Consider the following 19,813-nt stretch of genomic DNA (forward strand, 5'->3'; position numbering starts at 1 on the left):
TATTTAATATTTAATTATGATATATAATAATATTTGTTATTTATAGGGGAGAATTGTTCTGAAAGAACTCTAAGTAAACTCTCCTGATACTATGAATTAATTTTGTGACAAAAAGAAGGATGATCCATTCTGGAACCCATAACTACTAAAGGCTACAATACCATCATAAGTCCATTTTTAACATGCCCTAATTCATTTTGCCCTCCAAAGGCTAGACCCGTTTATGTATATATTCTTGTCTGTAGTCAAATCAGAAAAATTTAACTTTCAAAATAACCAGTCAAAAACAAAGTTTATTAAGATGACAATGACAATAATGTTAAAAAAAATAATATTGACAATATATTCAGCATTTTCGTCATCTTTAAAATACTAACATTCTCGGAACATTTATAGTACCCACGCCAAAAACCTTACATATATTTAACATTGGCTATTATTTCTATGGTAGACATTTCTTACCCAAAAAAATCCGATTCCTATTTTTATTATCCCCAAAATTCCTACTTTCACTAACATCCTTTCCGCAGAACACCATGTTTAAAATTGAAGACGTTGCTATGTACAAAGTACTCGATTTATTTCCTGAAACTAAAATTTTCACAATGTTTCACATTAATGCTGAGGACTAAGATAAGTAGTATTATTTTGCTTAAAAAAATAAACAAAAGTAAATAACATTATATAAATCACGAAATAAGGGTTATAAAATCAATTTCGAAAGAGATAGATTATAATCCCAAATCCCTTCCCACGATGAAGATTTTTAAGAAGTGGGGAGGGGTGCCTGAAATGATAATCATATATTGAAATCAATTTTATATTGAAAGAAAAGTTCCAATAATGTAGACTCAGCTACCAGTGACAGCTTCGGCTTGCTTTGCCCCGACAGAGAAGAACTCAGTTATCACTTCAAGTGGCATGCCTTTGGTTTCTGGAACTTTTAAGAAGACAAACACCCAAGCTATGATGCATACGATCGCATATATACCAAAAACACCACCAAGGCCCACAGAATTAAGCATAACTGGGAGCGTGTACGTGACGATGATGTCACATATCCAAAATGTAAGAGCACATATAGCTATGCATAGACCACGAACTCGAGTAGGGAAGATCTCTGAACAAAGGATATTAGGAATTGGCCCAAAACCCATGACGAAACAACAGAAGTACACAACCACACTCAAAGTTGAGATAAAAGCATTCACAGTACTGTTGAAATCTACAAGACTCCCTACTACTAATATCACAAGAGTCACTATCAAGACGGGGATTGTAGTCAGCAGCAAGGTCCTGCATCAAGAAGAAGACCAAAAAAAGGTAATGGGGAAGTATAAAGAATCAGTTAAAAAAAGAAAAACAGAATAACTACGCAAATATCATGTATTAAGGTAATAATCTCTATAATTATCTCAGATACTTTCACATAGGAACTTAAATGCAAAAGACAAAATACAAAACAAAACAGCACTTCCACCACAACAAAGCCTTATTCTCTAGGTTGAATCAATGTACATGATCTTTGAAGACCACTGAGCTCAATAAAAAACCAAAATTGAAACAAAAAATAGAGCAAATGTTTTAAAAAAATAAAAAAAATCTAATGTCTACTACTTATGTTTTCCTAAGTTTTACTGTCTTTTAATCAGAGCACTTCGATTTGAATAACTCTTCTCACTAGATCCTTCATCCATCTTCGAACAACCTAGTTTGAATGAGTTTCCATATATATGAATGCTAACTTCAACATTTTCCGGGATAAAAGCACTCCTGTTCTTATGCTTTCTTATATGCTAGATCATTCACCCCCGGCATTCTTATCATTAACACATTTAGCTTTCTCTCACGTTCAAACATCATTACCGAACATTTACTGCCGTGCTCGCTGTAACTTTGCCGAAGTTTCAGAGAACTTTGCAATAGTAGTAATTTCAAACGCAATTGTAACTGAAATACCACCATAAATTGCAAAATATTCTAGCAAATAACGTAATGCAATGGAAAGAGTTTATCCATGAAAAATCATCGCCAGGATACATTCACCAATTGAAACAAATCTTACCATTAACCAACAAGAAATTAGAAGAGAAAGATGCATACCTTCTGCCAGATATATCCATGAGCCTCATGGCCACAGCTATACAAGGTAACATCAACAAGGTTGTCACACAACTAATAAGAAAGGACGCAGAAGTAGAACCCAGGCCCAGGTTTGAAAGAAGATACCCAACACCTGCTTGCTCGAGAATTTGTGGTGTATAGTAGAGCACACCATTTATACCAGAGAACTGCAATGTTCGCAGAGTAGTTAGATCACAGTCAGCATAGCTTTTTAACGGTACAATTGGTTAAGATGATCAGTGATTGAATGATTAATCACCTACTCAAGGCGTTAAGAAATAAAAATATATCCTATGTCTATAGTTTCCTGCCTGATAATTTCAAAAATGACATTTTAATTGTCTATTTTAGGGAAACTAAAAACTGATTAGCATCTTCATGGGTCATTCCAATTAGCAGTCCTCCTTGACATAGGAGCTGCATATTCAGAGTCTTTTCCTCAAGTACTCAAATCTGCCTTTAGGAAGAGACTTCGTTACGATGTTGGCTTTCTCATGTTCTGTACTGCAACAAATAAGTTCCAGTTCTCCATCCCTATAAACTCTTAAAAAGAAAAACTTGATGTTGAAGTGTTTTGTTTTGGCATGGAACAATGGACGCTAGCAATTAAAATTGCAGCTTGGTTGTCCACAAATATTTATGTTCTTTGCGTTTGTTCCATGTGCAAGTCTATCATGAGCTTTTTATCCAAAGAGCTAGCAGCTATATACTCTACCTTTATTGTTGACTGGGCTATACCATTCTATTTTCCAGAGCACCATGAAAACAGACTAGAACAAAAGTGAAGCAATAACCTGAGGTGTTTCTGATGTCAGCAACACATCAAGCCAAGACATTAACAGAATAAGCCAAGTCCTGGGGTGCGTTTGTTCCATTGTTAATTGTGCCTTTAACATGTCTAAGAATTTTTTTGCTACTTGAGATAGATTGTCACTTCATCGATGAAAAGATTTCCTCTGGGGACATTACTAATCAGTTTGCTAACTTCAATTATAAGTTGGCAGATATCTTCATCAAATCACTGTGGGGTCCTATGATTTATTATATTTGTAACAAGCATGGGGATATTATTTTACTATATGGGCCTAGGCCCATCTCTATGCAATGGTATATATAATATTTTTCCTTTGTTGTGCTTGAGTTGAGACACATAAGAATTTTCATCGTATGACTCTATCATTTATCTCTACAATACTCCTCTACGGCTGCCCAAAGACCTGGAGCCTCCAAGCAAATTGGCTTGAACTATTTTCGGCTCTCTCATATTTTGAATTAAAAAGTTACTTGCCCTGACTGTACTTTAACCAAAATAATGTTACTCACATGATCACATCATTTTTCAGGTTGCATATCCTAGTTTACTATTTTGTTTAGTAATGCACTCTTCTATAATCATTACTGAATACGAGGGCATTAAACAAAACCTATAACTATGATGTAAACAAACTGCACAAATGTAGAGTCAATCTTGCGCTCACAAATTCATTTGTTTTCAATAAAGGGAACAAGATAAAAAATCATCAGAATCATGATGGGTTACAAAACAAGGCAATGCATGAATGTGAAAGCACGGGAGAGCAGTGTAAACGCATAGAAACAAAAATAAATAAAACCAGTGCATTGAAAACGCATGTAGACGCATTGAAAAGATTCATTACCTGTTGAAGAATTTGAATCCCCACCCCCACAATCAGGGCATGCTTCACTCCAGGCTCAAAAAGATCACTCCAACTTGGCCCTTTTGCAGCTGTTTCGGATGGATGGATCATAGCTGGTCCAACTGGCTGCTGACGCATAAGCTCCTTGTTATAAAGGGCTGACTGACTCACCAGGGCAGCAGCCTGAACAATCTCACCATCCGTTAGGTTCGGTGCATCACCACCTGGAAGGGAAATGAGAGACCCACGTCTAGATCCAGGACCACCTTCTTCATGTAAATATATTCTCTTGACAACACCATCTTTTTCAGACCATTTCCATGCCAGCTGCCATCCACCACCAATACCTGTGTTTCCAGCAGCTTCTCCTTGCACCAGACTACCTTGCCTCATGCTACCATGGGCGGGAGCAGCCATGTCCCTATCCACACTTGTTGCTTGTCGTGAGATCAATGGACTCTGCAAATTGTCATCAGAATCATCGGCAGCAGCATCAGAGACATAATCATCACCCTCCCTGGTAGCGCTTTCTTCATCCCAATCTTCATTCCTAAGTTGATTTCCCCCCACACTAAACATGCTTCCGAAGTGTGGAAAAAGTGCGCTTCCACGCATGCTTCCTGTTTCTGTGAGCTTCTCGTGGACACTACCAAAGAGCTTAACTAGAGGGTCCACCAGACCACTTGGATTTGCAATAATGCTTCCCTTCCGAGATAAAAGGCCAATGGAACTTTGTCCAGTGACAGGTTTAGCAATCCAGGATAGACCTTCTGCCGTCCCATACAATTTGATCTGCTCATTTTCGGCTGAAGGATCCTCTGCATTACTGAATTCATTGGCTGGACCAATTATGTACTCTTCTATTGCGGTATCACGCCCAACTCCGAGACCCTCGACAAGTAAAGCCATCTCACCTGATCATTATAACCAAAAGCAATCACCATCCAAGTCATGCATATAACAAATTAGTTGCCATAGTTGAATCAAAACCAAGCCAACAATAACTGGTAGAATCAAATAAATGCACCTACACTGAGGGAAGCTACCTGAAAAACAATGACAATAAACAATTGCACTATGGCTATTCAATTTAAGTTTTCAATATCATGATTTTCAACAAGTTTAAATGATGACAAATAACAAATGTTTTCATGCTCTCAATTTTAATGCTCAGTTACTTTAGTTTTGTTTTCCCCTTTTATGGGTGCATTAAGAACATTTTCTATACAGAGGTTTTAAATCTAAGACTCAGATGTTATAAGAAACTTTCGTTGAAATACACTGAGGTAGTATCTTGTATAAAATCCTGAGTCCTAAGAATAAAAAAACCAATATTCTAATAATTAAATTAATAAAAAATTATAAAAGATTTTGGGTTCTTATAAGACCTGACCGTTGAAACAAAACCTTTGAGAATATGATTTGAGTTGTTACAAAAACTGGATCACAAACTCTATAGGGAAGGAACTCTCAAATGGAAAAAATGAGAATTTTGTATAGAACTTGTAATGCACGAAAAAGTTTACTGATACAACCACTGGCACTTCGAGGGTCAAGGAACCACCCACTCACAATATTACTTTTTCCGTGTCCCCCCCAAGACCCAAAAACGCACATACATACACATAGCTTCCCCACACAACAGCTATATAACCACCAACAGATTTCTCAGCTCCATGAATTAAATCAATTAGCTGTATTTTTTTTTCTCCCTTATTTCTTCTTTCACTAATAAGTGGTCGTATCCTAACAAGTTGCTTAAAAATGATATAGCATAGTGCAAACCATTTAAAATAGAATAAGACTCTGTGAGTCTCTTATTAGACTCTTGCATTGTAGATACTCTAAGATTGAGTTAAGAACCACCAGGGCAACTTCAATCAAGAATGGTTCTATTATTTCTAAACCACTTTACTCAAAAAATTTAATCAGTGGCAAATTCAGACGCAGTACTGCAATAACAGTCTATGGTTCGGTAAAATTCTCGTTAACTAAGTCTCGATTTCTGTTTGCATAAACACAAATGAATGTAGCACATAGTTTTTGCTAAATGCGGCAGGATAGGCTCACAGAATACAGTCACTAACTACATAAAGTTCTGAAAAAGACCAACAGAACATCCCGCATCAGCTGGGTTGTGTTCAGAGATGTAGTGACCTCAAAACAATCCTAGAGACTTAGAATAAGGCAGCTAAATCTGAAATGAACTCCAAGGTAGTAAATCAAACAAATAGGGTTATTCGAGGGAATAAATAATTGTTAAAGAAAAAGGGCATAACATAACTAACCAGTGACATCTTCCCTGCCACGAAGCCGCTGCAAAACCTTCTTGGCCTCCAGCATCCGGCCTTTACTGACAAGCCATCTTGGTGATTCGGGCAAGAAGAATATTGTGAGTGCAAAATAAATAAGAGAGGGAATTGAAAGAACACCCAACATGAGTCTCCAGCTTGGAGCGTTGGTGAGGGACATAGCAAACACCATACAGTAGGAAAAAAACATTCCAGCAGAACCAGTAAACTGCGGAAGGGTATTTAGCAATCCTCTAATCTCAGTTGGAGCAGTCTCGGATATGTAAAGAGGTACCAAGGTCACTGCCAAACCAATGCCCAATCCATCTAAAAGCCTTGCAAAGAGGAGAATATAAACAGTTGGAGACCACAGCATAACGAGAGAGCTAAGAAAATAAAGCAGGGAGGAGATGATCAACATAGGTCGTCGGCCTAGCCAGTCTGACAGGGGCCCGGAGCACGTGGTAACCACAGTGGCTCCAATAAGTGACATAGCCACAATTAGACCTTCGATTGTGGGTTCACTTTCCAACTTGAACTCCCTCTTTATGTACAAAATAGATCCTGCTTGGCATGGCAGAACCCGGTGAATCAATCAAACACAGTTCAATAACAATGAAATTGAAGACCTTATGCTATTCATAGCCAAAAAAATACCTGCAATGGTAGCATTATCCCATCCTTGCAGAAAATTGCCAATAGCAGCAGCGAGGGCAACAAGAACGGCTCCACTCATTCTGCACAGCGCTTAGGATTGAGGTTTGGGTCGACGGAGATTGCGACGGAGCAGCGCAGATGAGATCCCTACTCTGTGAGGTAAAAAAAATCAGCTTGCAGGCTTGGAGTGAGTTTGAGTTGGATGTTTCAACTTTCCACTATTAAAATCAATTCGATATGCATAAAAAGACACGAAAATTTAATAATTAAGGAGGAAGGTTGGTGCCAGACCAGGTTAGGAGGGTGGGCTACCTCTTTCTTTCTCTTTCTCTTTTGGATGTATTCTGTAAATAAAATAATGAAGTGAAGCCACACTCATGCTCGTAGTGGGGGTAGCAACATTAGCGTATCATATTCATATAGTATCAGTACCTGCACTCTCTACTCGATTGAACAGAACCAAATCAATCTCTTCTTCCTCTCTTCCCTATTAGAATGTTCTAACCTTTCAAGCAATCCCTATCCACACACGAATTCTAAACTTCACACCTTTCAAACAATCCCTATTCACCACAATAATTCTAAAATTCACTTTGCTCTGTCTTTTCCATCATCACCACCTCTCCATCTTACAAAATACGAACCAGTAACGAAGTGCTTTTTAATATTTTACTGATTCTGTGCCAGATTTAAACTAACAAAATTGGCGGAATATTCACAATTTTTCTTCTCTTTTGCACCGCTCTTTGTGTTTTTACCAAGTAGGACAGGGGTCTTTCATCTTTGAAATTGAAATTCATCTCCATCTTAATAATATGAAATTCTTATTTTCTGTACCGGCATTCTATATATTAGTTTTATAAAATAAATAATGTTATTAAATATTTAATGTAGAATGATATATATATATATATATATATATATATATATATATATTTCTTTGACGTAGTATATTAAAAAATTATAACTATATAAATATTAAAAGAATATCAAATAACTAGGCAAAAGTTAAATAGTTATAAAAATAGTAAAAAAAAAGTTATACATGTATTTTATTAATATATTATAAAGTTAAGGACTAAAGAAAGGTTAATATAAAATCTTGAATTACTTAAAAATTAAAAGTGTTTTATAGTACGGAAACATAATGTGTTCTTATGAAAATGATTTTGAGAGACAGAATAAATGAATTTAAGTAAATTTAAAGATAAATATTTTATGTTTTTTAAGAGATTTTGAAGTGAAATCGATTATATGTTTGAGAATGAAATTTTGAAATATGTAATAGATGTTATAGAATAAAAATAATGTTTTACAATATTACTATTTTGCTCTTATAATTGGTATTATTGGTGTTATTATTATTATTATTTATTATTAGTTGTAGTGTTATTATTCATTATTATTATTATTATTATTATTATTATTATTCTTTCTAATTTATTATTACTGATATTTATATTTTTATATGTTATATTTTTCTATCCAACAATCTCAAGAGATAAATAAGTTAACCAGATTTTCATCTCTTTGAATAATATGATTAAACAAGTGTTATCTCCACGTCTCTGCCAATATTTCAATAAAAAATGTTTTTCTTTGTGCTACTCTTGCATTATTCATAGCCCAACACAAAAACAAGGTGAAAAACCATTTCTCACACGGAATCGGTTTCAGCAATAGAAAACCGATTCCCACATATGTTGGAATTGATTCCCTTCCCTTTGTTTCGTTACACAATTGGTTCTCTTTTCCTTTTGTTTTGTAACATCATTGGTTTAGCCACAGCATAACCAATTCCCATTGTGAAAACTCAAACCATGCATTCCCCAACCACCTTCCTCCATCACCATGGAAGTTCACAGCACCTTCTATAACATAGCATGCACGTAAAAATAACATGATTTAAACATTATTATTAGCCAAATTTCGTGTATCACCCTCAAATTGTCTTACCACAAACCTAATTGGATAAATTCATCATTTCTAATCCACCTTTTCTCTCGTCCTCAAATTTGCAAATACAAAAATATTATTCGCAAATTTATCGTTCATAATTACTCTCAAAAATAAATAATTAGAAATGAATACGTCATAAGAGGTTACACACTTATTTTCTTGTCGTACCTAATTAAAAAAATTTGGTAAATAATGTCTGAGTGATAATTTTTCATTATAATCATTTTTGTACTAAAATATACAAATTTAATGTTAAAATAAATAAGGATTAAATAAATGTCACTTATTTTAAGAGGTTTAAGTGAAAAGGATGAGAGAAAAAAAGAGAGAAGGAGATTTCTTGTGATTGAAATTTGAAGAAGAACATAATTTGTGATGGGATTGAATCTTTTATTTATTTGCCTTTATGAATCAACATAATTTACCATTACATGTACATAATCATAATCCTTCACGCATAACATAATTGATTATGTTGATTATGTGTGTCCATACATGCAACCATAATTTATTTACACCACATTTTTCGTAAAAAGTTCATGCACCTAAATTAATAATTTTATGATTTAAAGTTATCCAATGCCACACATTTAAAATTACACACACATATTCAATTTTCCTAAGTAAAACGATTTTTGAAAATTAAGTTGTAATATTACTTTCATAAAGAATTACAATTTTTTACTATAATTCATTACAACTTTTTACTATAATTCATTACAACGATATGCAGACACACATACATACATTTAAATATAAATATACATATTCAATTTAATTATTTTAAAATCAACATTAACTAAATAAACACAAGGACATTTCATTAAACGATTAAATTTTTTTTTTTTCACTGACAGCGATTACATTATCTAGGAACTTTTCATTCATTTTTCTCACATCTAAATAATCTCACTTTATACTCTCTTTTTTCCCCTTATTTCCTTCCACTTTTACTTCCACACCTCCCTCATTCATTGCATCCATTGACAAGAAAAAGAAGAAGAAGAAAAATGGAAAGATTGCTTTGAAAAAGATGTTCCAGAAAAGCTGATTATAGAAAGTATCATATTTTTCAAAAAGTTGTTTGGAAATGATATTTTAGAAAGCTTATTCCGAAAAGTACCGTATATGTTTAAGTTCCATAAAACTCTTCTCAAAATGTATTTCTTGTGTTATTGGGAAGTGTGTTATAGAAATCCTATTGTAAACATTTTGGAAAACTTATTTTGAAAATTTTTCATAACATACAATCCAGAAATAATTTCTACAAAAAGGTAAAATAGTTACTTTTGAATTCGTGGAAGTGCATAAAGAAAAAAACCATAAAAAAAAGAATGCAAATGGCATTTTTAGCTCTAACAACACATTTCATAATTCAGAAAGTACGTTTCCGAAATATATTAAAAAAATGATATAAAATGTGTATTCCAAAATATATTTTTGGATCTCAAAATATTTTTTAGAATATACATTTTAAAATGGATTTTTTAATATATTTGAAAATGTATATCTAAAAATGTATTTTTCATAAATTGCATATTTCTGAAGTAAATTTTTTAGGAGTTATATTTTATTTCCTAAATTTATAACGTGATTTTTAATTTTTTTTCCCAACTCAAACTTTGATGCTAATAGGTCCATATACTTAAAAAATATATAAATGTATTTCTTTTTGTCTAACCAATTTATAGTGTGACAAACGGTAAATTATACTGGATGAATAAATATGTTTTCATACTTTCTTAAAATTAAGAACTTAACTGGGTGAAAGTTTGAGATGAAGTTTAAAAATCACAAACATAGTTAACATTTTTTTTAAAAAAAAAATATATATATATATATATATATATATATATTATAGATTCGGTAATTAAGAAGATGGTTTTGAAAATATTTTTCAAATTGCACTACTTGGATTTATTAAAAAATAAAGGTACCGAGATAATTTTGTACCCTTATATTATAATTTTAATGAAGTGTAATTTGGAACTTAAAGGGGTGCAGGAATAAAAGAAAAAAGTGCAGGAAGAAAGACGAAGTGAATTGGGCTTTGGGCCCTTTGACCCAGATGCATTGAATTGAAGGAGGAAATGAAAAAGAAAGCCGCGTGATATTTAATTGAAAATTCTCAAGAGAGAAGTGGGCGTAGCTGGTCAGCACTGACCTCCGATGTTTCTCGGCAGGAACCAATACCATCACATCCTAAAATTAACAACAAAAGAAAATAGAAATATTTTCCTAAACTAATTTTGTGGAGATCTGTCGGAGCAGAAACAAAGAAGCGATTATCCTCTTTCCATTCGTTCGCTTTCTGGTTCCTTCTGGTACGCTCAATACTTCATCTCTTATTTATTTCGGTTACCGTCTTCTTCTGCTGTTAAAAGTTTCGACGATGCGATGTTATATGAAATGAATAATCGAAGGGAATGGGCTTTGACGTTTGATTCGTTCTTGTGCTGAGCGCAGCATAGCATAGCATAGCATAGCACAGCACAGGGCAAGACGGTGAGGGGAAGCTGATGAGAGATCGTTGGATGAATATACAATAATTGGTTTGTTTGATGGGCAACACATGCCGCGGATCTTTGAAAGGGAAATATATTCAGGAGGGCTACAGCCAGCCCGAAGACCACTCCAAGCGCACCACCCTTTCTGATCGCTCCGACTCCGAACACCCCTCCTCAACCAGACAAAATATCAATTCTGCAGAAAACAACAACAGCAACAGCACCAACGTCAACAACAACAACAACAACAATCCACCCTTCAACTCCAAGAAAGACTCCATCATGCGCCGCGGTCTTGACAACCAGGCATATTATGTCTTGGGCCATAAGACTCCCAACATTCGTGATCTATACACGCTTGGCCGCAAATTGGGACAGGGGCAATTTGGCACCACTTATTTATGCACCGAGAATTCTACTTCCAATGAATATGCCTGCAAATCCATCTCCAAAAGAAAGTTGATTTCTAAGGAGGACGTTGAGGATGTCAGGAGGGAAATTCAGATAATGCATCATTTGGCTGGTCACAAGAACATTGTCACCATTAAGGGTGCTTACGAGGATCCTCTCTATGTGCATATAGTCATGGAGCTTTGTTCTGGGGGTGAGTTGTTTGATCGCATCATCCAGAGGGGCCACTATACCGAGAGGAAGGCTGCAGAGTTGACCAAAATTATTGTTGGGGTTGTTGAGGCTTGTCATTCCCTTGGGGTCATGCATAGAGATCTCAAGCCAGAAAACTTTCTGTTGGTCAATAAAGATGATGATTTCTCTCTTAAAGCAATTGACTTTGGCCTCTCCGTTTTCTTCAAACCCGGTAACGCATATTCCTTATTCTGCTTTATCCCTCTATTTTTTTTTAGAACACCGTTCGTTACTTTTGTTTCATTGAATATATTTTTACGGCCTTTTCCATCTTTTTTTTTAATCTTTAATGCTTCTGAATTTGCGAAAGTCCCTGTCATCCAATTAGAATTTCCTTAACTTTAAAACTGTCATACCCTTTCAGGTTTTTTAGTATTTATTGTTTAGGGGACACATTTTAATACTTACTAATCAGTGTTTGTTCATTTAACCCATCTGCCTCAGGTCAAGTTTTCACTGATGTAGTCGGCAGCCCATACTATGTTGCTCCTGAGGTTCTCCTCAAGCATTATGGGCCTGAAGCAGACGTGTGGACAGCGGGTGTCATACTGTACATACTGCTTAGTGGTGTACCACCATTTTGGGCAGGTATATCTGAATGCCAACACTCTTTTTGATTTCCTGTCCATCGTCTGTCTAATCACTGAATGCTTTGTCCTTTTGGAGTCTAGAGACCCAACAGGGTATATTTGATGCAGTATTGAAGGGACATATAGATTTTGACTCAGATCCTTGGCCTCTAATATCTGACAGTGGAAAAGATCTGATCAGAAAGATGCTGTGTTCTCAGCCTTCAGAACGGTTGACTGCTCATCAAGTGTTATGTATGTTCATCATTTTCTCTACTGTATTTACTATAAGCAAGGATCATCCATACATCAAAAGAACTGTTATTTTTCCTTTTTGGAGTCGCTAACTTGCTATGGTTATCAGTGGATGCTATTTTAGTTGTAAATTGAGGGGGCTGGGCATTATAAAGTTGATTTCCCTGTGCTACTTAACTTTCGTAAGTTATCTTCGTTATAAAGATGCATTAGGTAATTAAAATTTCACTGCGTGGGCTTGCAACGTCCCTAGCAGACTCACCCAAGAGGAAAGAGTCCTCCTATCTAAACAGGTTACTTGGATGCTGATATTTCCCAAAAGCAAAGACCAGCTTAACTTCCTTAGGTTTTAAATTTTACAAATATTCAAAAGTTGTGTTTCAATGTGTTTGTCTGAAAATGTTACTTCATGTGCCTGTCTAGGTCATCCTTGGATATGTGAAAATGGAGTTGCACCTGACAGAGCAATAGACCCTGCTGTTCTTTCTCGTCTTAAACAGTTTTCTGCAATGAATAAGCTAAAGAAGATGGCATTGCGGGTAAGTGAAGCTGATCGATGAATGGATATTAGATTCTGTATGGATGTAGCTCATACACTATTATGAAATAGATAACTCATTCCATTGATGATATATGAAATGCTATTCCTGCCTTTGTGGAGTCAAGTTACTACTATGCACTTCTTGGATGCCAAATGAACCTCGGCTTATTAGGCTTCCACACTAACTCTGTTTTCACTTTTCCTTCATCTATTATCTTTTTGGTGCCTAAAACTAGGTAACTGTAATTATAGTTGCTTATCATAATATTTCTGTAGGTGATTGCTGAAAGTCTATCTGAAGAGGAGATTGCTGGTTTGAGAGAAATGTTTCAGGCTATGGATACCGATAACAGTGGTGCAATCACTTTTGATGAACTCAAAGCTGGTCTAAGAAGATATGGGTCCACCCTTAAAGATGTAGAAATACGTGATCTGATGGAAGCGGTAGGTTGTTGGTTTGGTTTGTGAGAAAAGTTCTCTTTTCGTATCAAGTTTTTGTGCATCCATTTTTATTTAGATATTCTTTTTGGAATATAATATTTTATATTTCCTTGTACTTTCTATGCTTGTATTGTATTTTTTGTCATCCACTCTGTTGCATGATTACACTCAAAGGACCAGACCATGGCTTGTAAAGAGGTTTAGAAGGTTTCAAAAATATCTACCTTCTTAAAAAATATTTTATAGTGTATAAAATAAATGAAAAACAAATAAATCATATCAATATATTATTGGTAAACTATATAATGGTTATTATTGTATGTTTAAATGACAAATATTGTACCAAATTTGGTGAAATGGTATTCTGAACGCATATAAGTGTTACCCAGTTCCTTGAATAGGTTTAAAGCCTTGTTTGATAAATAGCCTAGATGGCCACTAGGCCAAAGAGAGATTAAGTTGTAGACCCCTCAATGGCTGCTTGGTTTGTTCCTACCCCTGCTGGTTGCAATAAAAAGTTCCTGAACAAGCCCATCAGGAAATCCACAACCCCCTCATAAGACTATTTCCTTTGTCTTATCAGCAGTTATTAACAGGATTGATCCGCTACTGATTCATAGACCTCATTCATTCCCTTGATATAGGTTTCATCTGTATTTGAAGTGAGGAAATGCTTCGGGATCTAATTTTTTTTTCCAATATATTAACCTTTCTTTGCAGCAATCATTTTGAAATTTTTGAATAGCATTGGGTATGCCATTATGCTCGAAGATTTTTCTTATGGTTTAAAGTTTAGGCAAGAGTAAGGGCACGAGGCTGAAATGCCGTGGTACTGAGATTGTCTGTTCATTGTTCATTTTGCCTTGAGCTTAATGCACATAGACATCCCCTTGCCCTTAAAAACTTTCTTTGGAATGGGTAATGTTCTTGATTACTCTGTTGTGTTCTGCTTAAGATTTTTTTAAGCGTGTAGCCACATCTGGTATGCAAAAGTGTTCGTCTTCTTTAATGCATTCTTAACCTCCTTGTTATATTTGTTTACTTTATTTTTTGTTTAGTGTTTCTCAACTCTTGAGGAACCTCATCCTCACCCCTTCTGAATTTTTTCTCACCTATTTAATAAAAATAAAATTACAGACAGATACTATTGATCTTGTAAAAGATTTTTACTTCATTTTCTTTTGTGCTGCATCGCTTGTTCATGTAAAATAAATAATCTCTGATCATATTCCATCCAGTTAAAATGTTTGAGCTGTTTCAGGCTGATGTCGACAAAAGTGGGACCATAGATTATGGGGAGTTTATTGCTGCTACCGTTCATCTCAACAAACTAGAACGTGAAGAACATCTTATTGCAGCATTCCAATATTTTGACAAGGATGGAAGTGGTTATATTACGGTTGATGAACTTCAACAAGCTTGTGCAGAACATAACATGACTGATGCTTTTCTTGAAGATATTATTAGGGAAGTTGATCAAGATAATGTAAGTTGTTTTGACCCGTGCTATACATTCACATTGGAAATCTAAAAGTTACTGTCACAAGATCTTACTGTGTATATTATCAATATCCTCCTGCAAAAAATGCAATAATTTAATTTAGTCTTCAATTTTTCTATACTGCATTAAACTTAAATTGGTTTTAATTTTTAAATCTACGTTCTTTTTAGTGAAGAGTATTTACATTTTAACAATATTAATTTGCATGTAATTTGCCTTAACTAGAGTTTGATTTTAAAGCTACAATAATTTTGTTATCTATCTTAATAGTGCAAGAATCTTAGATCCTTCACTACTGAGTTCCAGTTGATCAATACGTGGTAGCATTTAAAAATTCTATATTTTAAAATTTTCCATACTTTTTTAGAGATATGATGTTATTATGTTATATGATTTGATTACACTAAATAGGAAGATATTATATGATTTGATAGGGAAATATTTTGCTAAATATTTTGCATTATTAGATATTAATTTTTTTTATTATTATTGTAACTTTTCTTCATTATAAATAAGAATACTCATGTGTGCACCCCAAACACATAATTTATTAGCTTCCTTCTTGGTTTCTCATATCTCAACATGGCATCTAGAACCTAACAAGAAGGGAACTCAAATTTGTGCTTTCCATGTGGACGCACTACTCATTGGAGTTCATTTTTTTTAAGAGCATGTAGTTTTCTGATTTCTGTTTGTTTTTTTGCTGCTGTCACTGTTCATGGTGGAGACATTCATGTGTCGTCACAGTTCACCATCATTGGTTTTCCGGGGAGCTTTTTCTTGTTGGCAACCATCACCACTTGTGCATAGCCTTGCTTTGTATTGACCATTTTTTCCCTTAAACAATTACTGTGCCCTTTGAGCATTTTTTGTTTTCCAACAGCTACTATACTCTCTGAGCATTTTGCTTTTTGGCAACTACTTCATCCTCTGAGCATTTTTTCTTTCAAGCAGCTTTGTGTTCAGTGAACATTTTTTGCTTTCTGGCAGCAGCTATGTCATTTACCTGTTTTTGCTCTCCCGTAGCTGTCGTGTTATCTGACCATTTATAACAAGCTTGACTCATGATCATATGTTTAAGCTTGAGAAAGGACAAAGTATATTGAAGATTGATTGTCATGACATAGAGAAAGTCGTCTCCGGGAATTATCTACTTGCTTTGTCATTATTTGCCTTGTAAACTTCGACAATTAACTAGCTAACATGTTTACTGTGTCTCTCAAAGGTTCTTGTGTAGACATTTTGTACCAAACTTCTCTCACGTGGTACATATGAGCCAACTTGAGGGGTAGTGTTAGAGATATGATTTAATTACATTAAATAGAGAGACATGATATGATTTGATAGGGAAATATCTTACCAAATATTTCCCACTTTCAAATTTTGATTTTGTTCCTTATTATTGTGTCTCTTCTTTACTATAAATAGAATACTCATGTTTGTACCCAACACACTAATTCACTATATTCTTTCAGTTTCTCTATTCTAGTATGATACTAGACTGGTACAATCCTCTGTGACTTGTTTTTGTCAATAATCCTTTCAATGTAAGTGAAGTTTGTATGTCTCTTTTCTAAATTGTGTTTTCAGAGTCCTAGGTAACATCAAAACAAAAAAAGGAGCAATTATAGTAATTAGTTTATATTCTAAACATCATGAATATGCTCAATGTTTTGATTATTTTGTTTGGACTATGATATTCTTGATATAGGCAGTGGACAGGGGAATTTTAGATGTTTTCCTTCAATATGTTTTGAGGTTCCTATTTTTCTGATAGGGTTTGACACCATGCAGATGTACTAGGCAGTTAGGACCTATGCTTGATCTATTCATTAAATGTTTTCTTATTGAAAATATTGTATTTATGAAAATCGTTCAATTAATCAAAACTAGATCATACCTCAAATACTCTTTAAATACCAAGTGCCTGACAATTTGACGTGTGTGACTCTTTGTTGCATATAAATGTTTAATTGAATTAAAGTTCTTCCATCCTTTTGTGTAATTATGCTTGATGATTATGTTTATATCTTTTTGTTTTAGGATGGAAGGATTGATTATGGTGAATTTGCTGCAATGATGCAAAAAGGCAATGCTGGAATTGGTAGGAGGACTATGCGCAATAGTCTGAATTTAAGCATGAGGGACGCATCAAGTGCTCAATAGCTTCAATTGTACTCATTATGTACAGGTACTTCTGTCTTTGGGTAAAATAGAGCTTTATCACCTTTATAAATTCACTAACATACTTATAATATTATGTGGTATACCTTCTCTAGTGGTTGGAATAGACATATAGGCAATAGATGCTAGTCTCTTGGTCTGTAGTTAGAGTTTTGACTTTTTGGTTGGTACAAAAATCATCATGAACTGATTGTTGTCGTTTCCACAATTGAATAGAGGAGTAGATTGTCAATCGTCTACAACATAAAAAGTTATCAGGAATTAAGTATAGATTGGGTTAATCAACCCAAAGTTATCTGTCAACAAAATCAATTAAAATTTGAATAAACCATAACTCAAAGACATATGCGGAAAGCATAAAATTAGAAAGAACAATAGAGTAGAGAGGGGTTGTGTTGTATACGTCATTAAAACAATGAGAATAAAACAATTAGAGAAAAAATTATTTCTCGTTAAATTCTTCATCATTTATCATATTACCATCATTCATTCAATTACCATCTAGAATTGAATTAATCAAACAAGCTACAATCCATTTGTTAGATATGTCATGCGACTCCAAGCATCTATCTTTGAGATTTCTATTCTTTTACCTCTTGACTTAAATAAACAAGAGATAGTTAAAATTAAGTAAACTAACAATAATTGAATTATCAACAAGCGTTCAAAAACAATCCTAAGAGCACAAATTAGAATTCAAAAAGAACAGGATATAAACTATGCTTACTGGATTCGAAGAAGAACACTTCAATTGCAAAAGACCTCATAATTTATTGTGAAATCATAAAAGAATCAACCTAGAAAGGTTAGCCTTCCACGTGGAAGACAATAAAAAGAATTACAAATAAGAAAATAGAAAAGTTGCAATGAATGGTGTAGAATGTGGTGGGATGAGCATTGGAGTGATTGATTACTTGTGTGCTTGTGTCCATCTCTATTTATAAATTTCTTTGGGTAATTGAATATGTTTCAGAGGCGTAAGCTTTGGCTCTGGCTAATTTGGTTCAAAGTAACAAATTATGTTGAAGAGGGTCCAACGCAGCAAATGATCCAATGGGGCCTTTAAGGATCAGACGGTCTATAGATCCACACATCAGGTGGTCTAGTCCACTGGACTTGTCATAAATCAAGTTATCCTATCAATCTTCAAAACACTATTTTTCTTCATTCAGCTCAAAATCCTAGTTTCCCAAAGTATGGAATTATAGCCATTATTAGAAAACCAATTGTTGATATTGTGACAGAATATCTTTACATGAATCACAATTATAAAGTTAAAATCTTAAATGTTTTTTTTCTATCAATGGTTATAAGTTAACCTTCTCTCTCTATATCATGCACTTTTTCCATTAGAGAAGTCAAATCCTAAGAATTTACTATCTTAGTATCTATTAATAAAAGAGCTACCACTCGTTTGTCCTATTAGAGATGAAAAACTAAACATCATTCTGTATTAGGAAGGCTCTGAAGTAGACCATGATAAAACAAAACGTACATTCTTATTCATTTCATTCTGGGTGAGGTTAGATGTGTTTGATATTTGAATTTGAAAATATATACAGTATTTTTTCTAGTGAAGAATGGGGTGGAGCTAAGATGCAGGTGCAAGCATGCTTAGTAGTCAATGTGCCTGTATGGAAAATAGAATGTCCAAGCATACATTTGGAGGTGTACGTGAGCCAAATGGCTAATGAACCTTAGCAATTCTATATATGGTAATAGTATTAGTAGCTATATAGAAAGATGTAGCCCCAAGGCCAAACTTTGGGGTGGGAGTGAAGCCCCCATGTAAGTACATATTTGTAAATAAATATCGTTCCAATCATAAATCTCGGTTTTGCTTCTTCTTAAAGGTCTTAAATCAGTTTGTGTTCTGTTGAATAATGCATCCAGAGTTGTCTCTAGATGTAAGCAGTCAGTAATTTTCAACATGGTGTGTCTTGCATGATAGTTTATATCTTGGCAATTTGCTGAAACAAGTATTAGCTGTATAGCTGTTCACTTTGTATTGGTCTAAATGTTAACGTCACTCTTGTATTCTGGTATACAAATTTGGCAGGTGATATGCAGCGAAGCCAGAAAGAGAAAAACAACGGTAAATCTTTACAAAAAAATTGTTCATATCCTGATGGCTGGTCAATCCATGAAGAACAATCAGGATTGTGGTTGCTCCACATGAGCATCCATCAAGTGTTACATTTATGTGCTTTATGAGTGCAAATTATTTCTCTTTGTAAACCTCGGTGTTGGGTGTTGCAGCTCTTTCAAGTTGGTCTTTTTTTCTTTGCTTTTTCATGTAGGGGCATTCTGTCTATAGTTTAAGTAGAAGGATTTTGACCTTTCAGGTTCTTAATTTCACGAATGTAAAGTTTCACACGCGTGACATGATGTATTGGGCAAACTAAGAAGCCTTTGTGGATTATGTCAGAGAACATGCATTATGTTAATGTTAAATTGACATTGGAAGTATTTTATTTTTCA

At 34.4% G+C, this 19,813-nt stretch overlaps 2 protein-coding genes across 4 annotated transcripts; one reads left to right on the top strand and one right to left on the bottom strand.

Annotated features, from left to right (window-relative positions):
- Window positions 1-661: 661 nt before the first annotated feature.
- On the bottom strand, window positions 662-7,443 carry LOC114194291 (monosaccharide-sensing protein 2-like). 3 transcript variants are annotated; one of them, XM_028084420.1, is made up of 7 exons: window positions 7,163-7,443; window positions 7,022-7,074; window positions 6,731-6,882; window positions 6,071-6,637; window positions 3,783-4,696; window positions 2,104-2,291; window positions 662-1,296 (listed from the first exon to the last, which is right to left on the bottom strand). In XM_028084420.1, exons 3-7 carry the CDS (start codon window positions 6,807-6,809, stop codon window positions 852-854), a joined length of 2,193 nt encoding a protein of 730 aa, XP_027940221.1. In that variant the 5' UTR covers window positions 6,810-6,882; window positions 7,022-7,074; window positions 7,163-7,443; the 3' UTR covers window positions 662-851. The 3 variants fall into 3 exon arrangements, with proteins under 3 accessions (XP_027940221.1, XP_027940220.1, XP_027940219.1); XM_028084419.1 differs by having other exon boundaries at window positions 7,043-7,443; XM_028084418.1 differs by having other exon boundaries at window positions 7,022-7,443.
- Window positions 7,444-10,809: 3,366 nt separating this feature from the next.
- Window positions 10,810-19,813, top strand: LOC114194712 (calcium-dependent protein kinase 26). The gene is made up of 9 exons (XM_028085086.1): window positions 10,810-11,013; window positions 11,156-12,013; window positions 12,286-12,429; window positions 12,513-12,665; window positions 13,089-13,204; window positions 13,483-13,650; window positions 14,909-15,133; window positions 17,192-17,339; window positions 19,392-19,813. Exons 2-8 carry the CDS (start codon window positions 11,251-11,253, stop codon window positions 17,312-17,314), a joined length of 1,692 nt encoding a protein of 563 aa, XP_027940887.1. The 5' UTR covers window positions 10,810-11,013; window positions 11,156-11,250; the 3' UTR covers window positions 17,315-17,339; window positions 19,392-19,813.

This window comes from Vigna unguiculata, chromosome 8, assembly GCF_004118075.2.
Source record: "Vigna unguiculata cultivar IT97K-499-35 chromosome 8, ASM411807v1, whole genome shotgun sequence".
NCBI classification, from domain to species: domain Eukaryota; kingdom Viridiplantae; phylum Streptophyta; class Magnoliopsida; order Fabales; family Fabaceae; genus Vigna; species Vigna unguiculata.